This window comes from Lemur catta, chromosome 2 (assembly GCF_020740605.2).
Source record: "Lemur catta isolate mLemCat1 chromosome 2, mLemCat1.pri, whole genome shotgun sequence".
NCBI lineage: Eukaryota > Metazoa > Chordata > Mammalia > Primates > Lemuridae > Lemur > Lemur catta.
In genome coordinates this window covers 34,359,580-34,365,579 of record NC_059129.1, presented here as the reverse complement: position 1 = coordinate 34,365,579, position 6,000 = coordinate 34,359,580, and the positions used below count along the sequence as shown (strand labels likewise).

General features: G+C 40.6%; 1 protein-coding gene across 1 annotated transcript in view; it reads left to right on the top strand.

Moving 5' to 3' along the window:
* The first annotated feature begins 5,929 nt into the window (after positions 1-5,929).
* The window catches only part of ZNF713 (zinc finger protein 713), a 68,029-nt gene continuing 67,958 nt past the window's right edge, over positions 5,930-6,000 (top strand). The window contains exon 1 of the mRNA XM_045542167.1: positions 5,930-5,998. Within this exon, the coding sequence (XP_045398123.1) occupies positions 5,930-5,998 (69 nt within the window). The remainder of the gene's footprint in view (positions 5,999-6,000) is intronic.

Genomic DNA, 6,000 nt, shown 5'->3' with positions numbered 1-6,000 from the left:
CTGTCATCTCCAGGAAACAGATCTAAACCACAAAGACATAGACAGACTCAGTGTGAAAGGATGGAAAAAATATTCCATGCAAATGAAAACCGAAAGAGAAAAAGTATAGCCATTCTCACATCAGATATAATTGAATTTAAATTAACAAAGGTAAACAAAGGCAAAGAGGGTCATTACATAATGGTAAAGACAGTAATTCAACAAGAAGATATAAGAATCATAAATATATATGCACCTACCACAGCAGTTCCCACATATGTAAAGTGAATTTTACTAGAGTTAAGCAAAGAAATAAATACCAGCATTGTAACTGCTAGGGCATTCAACACCCAATGTTAGAGGTGCACAAATCATCAAAGTAGAAAATAAATAAACACAGGACCTAAACAATACTATAAATTAAATGGACCTAACAGACATTTACAGAACATTCTATGCAAAAACTACTGAATACACATTCCTCTCATCAGCACATGGGACATTCTCCAAGATTAATCATATCTTAGGCTACAAAAGAGGCCTCAACAAATTAAAAAAAACTGAAATCATACCACGTATCTTCTCATATCATGTTGGAATACAACTAGAAATCAATCAAAAGAGAAACATTCAAACCTACACAAAGTCATGGAAATTAAACAACCTGCTGCTAAAAGATTATTGGGTCAAGAATGAAATTAAGATGGTAATCAAAAGATTCTTTGAACTCAATGACAAAGAGGACAGAAGCTATCAAAATCTATGGGACTCAGCAAAAGGGTTCCTCAGGGGAAAATTCATAGTCTTAAATGCCTACATCAAAAAGACAGAAAGATCACAAATTAACAACCTGGTCACAACTCAAGCAACTAAAAAGGAAGAGCAAACCAAACCCAAAGCCAGCAAAAGAAAAGAAATAACAGTGGCAGAGCAGAACTAAATAAAATGGAAAGAAAAAAGAAAAAAATACAGAAGATCGATGAAATAAAATGTTGGTTCTTTGAAAAGATAAGCAAAATCAGCAGACCACTTGCTAGATTAACAAGGAATAGAAAGAAAGGACCCAAATAAGCTGAATCAAAAATGAAAAAGGAGATGATACAACTGATACCACAGAAATATAAAACATCATCAATGAATACTATAAAAATATGCACATAAACTAGAAAATGTACAGGATATCAACAAATTCCTAAAACACACAGCCTCCTAAGACTCAATCAGGAAGAAGTAGAATTCCAGAACAGAATAATAATGGAAAAGAAAATTGAAGCAGTAATAAAAATCTTTCAAGAAAAAAAGGCCCCAGACCAGATGGATTCACAGCCAAATTCTACCAGACCTACAAAGAGGAGGCACCCATGATACAAAAATTATTCCATAATGTAGAGAAGGAGGGAATTCTCCCCAACTTATTTTATGAAAGCAGTATCACCTTGATATCAAAGTCAGGAAAGGACACACACATAAAAAAACAGAAAACTACAGACCAATATCCCTTATGAATATACATGAAAAAGTCCTCAATAAAATGCTAGCAAACTCAATTCAAACCCAATTCACATCAAAAAAATAATTCGCCAAAAACAAGTGGGCTTCATCTCAGGCTTGCAAGTATGGTACAACATACATAAATTAATACATGTAATCACCACATAAACAGAAGCAAAAACGAAGACCATATCATCATCTCAATGCATGCAGACAAAGCATTTGACTAAATCCAGCGCCCTGTCATGATAAAAACCCTCAACAAACTAAGCATGGAAGGAACATATCTTAAAATTATAAAAGCCATATATGACAAACCCACAGACAACATCATATTGGAGGGGGAAAAGTTGAAAGCATTCCCCCCTAAGAACTGGAACAAAACATGGGTACCCATTGTCACCACTTGCATTCAACATACTATTGGAAGACCTAGCCAGAGCAATCAGGCAAGAGAAAGAAACAAAGTGTATTCAAATCAGGAAATAGGAGGTCAAATTATTGATATTCATTGATGATGTGATCTTATATCTAGAAAACTCCAAAGACTTCACCAAGAGACTCCTGAAATTGATAAAGAACTCCAGCAAAGTCTCAAGTTACAAAGCCAATGTACACAAATCAGTAGCATTTCTATGTACCAATTATCATCAAGTTGAGAGTCAAATCAAAGACTTAGTACCATTCAAAATAGCTATAAACAAAATGAAATACCTAGGAACACACTTAAGCAAGAAGGTGAAAGACCTATATAAGGAGAACTATGAAACACTGAGGAAAGAAAGTGCAGAAGACACACATAGAAAAACATATCTTGCTTGGATCAGTAGAATCAACATTGCTAAAATGCCCACACTACCCAAAGTGATTTACACATTTAATGAGATCCCAATCAAATTACCAGTGTCACACTTCACAGTTCTAGAAAAATTAATACTATGCTTTGTTTGGAACCAAAAAAGAGCCAGAGTAGCCAAAGCAATTTTAAACAAAAAGAACAAATCTGGAAGCATCACATTACATGACTTCAAACAAGGTTATATTAATGAAAACATCATGATATTGGTACAAAAATAAAGATGTAGACAAATGGCACAGAATAGAGAGCCCAGATATAAAACCATCTACCTACAGTTAACTGATCTTTGACAAAGCAGACAACAATACCCACTGGGGAAATAAAGCCCTATTCAATAAATGGTCCTGGGAAAACTGGATAGGCACATGCAGAAGACTGCTATCTCCTGCCACTCACAAAAATTAATTCAAGATGGATAAAAGGCTTACAAATAAAGCATGACACCATAAAAATTCTAGAGGAAAATGTAGGAAAAACTCTTCTAGATATCGGGCTAGGCAGAAAATTTATGAATAAGATCCCAATGACAATCACAGCAACAACAAAAATAAATAAACAGATTTTGATTAAACTAAAAAGCTTCAGCACAGCTAAGAAAATAATCAACAGAGCAAATAGACAACCTAAAGATTGGGAGAAAATGTTCTCAAACTATACATCTGATAAAGGGCCAATATCCAGAGTCTACAAAATATTCTAGCAAATCGGCAAGAAAAAAAAATAATCCCATTAAAAAGTGGGCAAAAGACATGAACAGAAGCATTTTAAAAGATGATAGGCAAATGATCAATAAACATGTGAAAAAATTCTCAACATTACTAATTACCAGGGAAATGCAAATTAAAACCACAATGAGATATCACCCTACCCCAGTTACAATAGCTTTTATTAAAAAGTCCAAAAACAATAGATGCTGGCATGGATGCAGAAAGAAAGGAATGCTTATATACTGCTAGTTGGACTGCAAATTAGTAAAACCTCTATGGAAAACAGTATGTAGATTCCTCAAAGAACTAAAAGTCAACCTACCATTTGGTTCATCAATCCCACTACTGGGTATTTATCCAAAGGAAAAGAAGTCATTTTATCAAAAAGACACCTTTACTTGAATGTCTATTGCAGCACAACTCATGATTGCAAAGATATGCAATCAACCAACCCAGGTGCCATCAATTCATGTGTGGATTAACAAAATGTGGTATATGGCTACAGTTTACCACTCCCAAGGAAAGAAGTGAAAGTGCCTACATACAGATTGCTTGCCCTGGAAGTAGTGCTTTGAATTCACAGAGAAGCAATGTGGGCCATTCAGTGTGGAAAAAAAGGTGATGGGGTGATACATTTACAAAGATTGGAGAACTTGAGGAGAACAACAGGAGAGTAGAGTGCAGGAGCACTGTGCTTGTCTTGCCAGTACAGTGTGGACTAAATTGCAAGACGGCACCCACCACCTCATACCTACTCAGACAGGGACATGGCTGGAGTCAGTGCAGAGCCGTTGCACTAGACAACAGGTGCTGTGGAGATCAGGCAACAGCTAAGGCCATCCTGAACTCTTGGGTGCACCGCATCAGGTCTACACTGGGCTGGTGGGTACTGGACGGATTTGTGGCTTCCCTGAGCCATACCCTGGAAATTAAATCCAGGTACTTCATTCTTAGAGCACAGCAGGACCTGGGCACAGGAATTTACTGGAGAGCAGCAGACCCCACCCTGAGAAGGCTCCAGCAACCACTTCAGTGGGTCCTGGGTGGGGTGAGGAGAGCTGCAACCTCTGCATGTCTGACTTTGCATCTGCAGGACTGCTGTGCCTAAGAAGCAGATTGCAGCCTGCTCAGCCCTGAACCCACCCTCCAGGCCCCAGCTGCTTTCTGCCTTCCTGGCCTTGACCCCACCCTCCACGTTGGGTAGACCTGCCATCTACACAGCCCCTGCCTTAGAGCCCTGGTCAGAGGCTTGGCTTCCAGCTCTACTCCAGTCCTGGCTCAGAGACTCTCACACCATGGCACAACAAGCCTTGCCCGAGAGTCCTTAGACAACCACTTTGGCAGGTCCTGGGTAGGGCTTGGACAGCTGCAACTTCACACATCTGACCTGGCATCCAAGGGACCCTTGCGTCTAAGAAGTAGACTGCAGTCTGCTTGGCTCCAAACCCACCCTCCAGGCTCCAGCCACCTCCTGCCTGCCTGCCCCTCACCCCACCCTCTAGGTTGGGTTGGCCTGCAATCTGCACAGCCACTGTCTCAGGGCCCCTGCTCAGAGGCTTTTCTTCCAGCTCCACCTCAGTCCCAACTCAGAGGCTCTCATCCCAGGGCACAGCAGGCTCCAACCTAAGAGACTCTGGGTGGCTGCTTTAGCAGACCCTGAATGGAATGTGGAGAGCTCTGCAGTCCCTCAGCCACCAGAACCAACTTCAGCCCTCCTGACTTGGCATTTGTGGGATCCCAGAGCCTTTGGATCAGCCTGATGCTGCTTATTCAGCCAAGACTCTTCCATGAAGCTGCGACTACCTCCTGCCTGCTTAGCCCTGACCCCACCCTCCAGGTCAGATCGTCCTGCCATTTGCACAGCCCCGCTTTTGATCAGAGACTCACACAGAGGTTCTGCTCACAGCTCCTTCCTAGTCCCAGCTCAGAGTCTTTGACACCAGAGCCTCAGGCTCTACCCTTTAGCCCCCAGAAGTCCCACCAGGCTTGAGACACCATCCCCACATCTCAAGCACCACATCTGAACCCCAAGACCCCACCCCAGAGTCTCTGCCACCAAACCAGGGCTGAAAGAGAAGCTCAAAAGTCCAACACTCTGCCAGAGACCCCCATCCTCGAGCCACCAGCACATTGCAACCTGCTTTGAGCAATCACCCACAACCCAGGAACCCATGACAACTTTATCCAGCTGCTGCAGTTACCTCTGTGGGGAGACCCTGGGTAGAGCAATCCATACAACACCAGCCTCTCTGAAAAGAGTCTCGTCTAGCTCCCAAAATGAACATCCTACAACTGTCTGCAGAATTCCCAGCGAGGAACAGGAGTCCTGCAAACCTATTACCCCAGAACTCAGAAAAGAGAGTTCAGATGAGAAGAAGCCAGCAAAAGAACCCAGGCAACATGAAAAATCAAAATAGATCAGTACCCTCAAGGGGTCACAAAAGAGCTACAACAGTGGACTCCAACTATAAGAAAATTGTTTAAATTACAGAAATGGAATTCAGAATATGGATGGCAAATAAGATGAATGGAATTGAAGAGAAAGTTAAAAACCAATAAAAAGAAGCCCAAAAACTATTTCATAAAATTAATAAAAAAGTAACTTAAAAGCTTGATAAAATTATGAAGGATATAATAGAACTTAAAGAAATGAAAGAATCTTTCAGAGATTTTCAAAATGCAGCAGAAAATTTCAGCAACAGATTAAACCAAAAAGAAAAAATAATCCCAGAACTTGAACACAAGGCTCTCAAGCTAACCTAAGCATTTAAAGAGGCAGAGAAGAGAACAACAAGGGCAGAACAATCACTTAGAGAGATATGGGACAACATGAAGTGAATGAACATATGAATTATAGGTATCCCTGGGGGGAAGAGAAGAAAGTGCTAAAAGCATGGAAAATCTATTGGAGGAAATTAGTGTGGAAAACTTCCCTGGTATTGCCAGAGATCCAAACATCCAGGT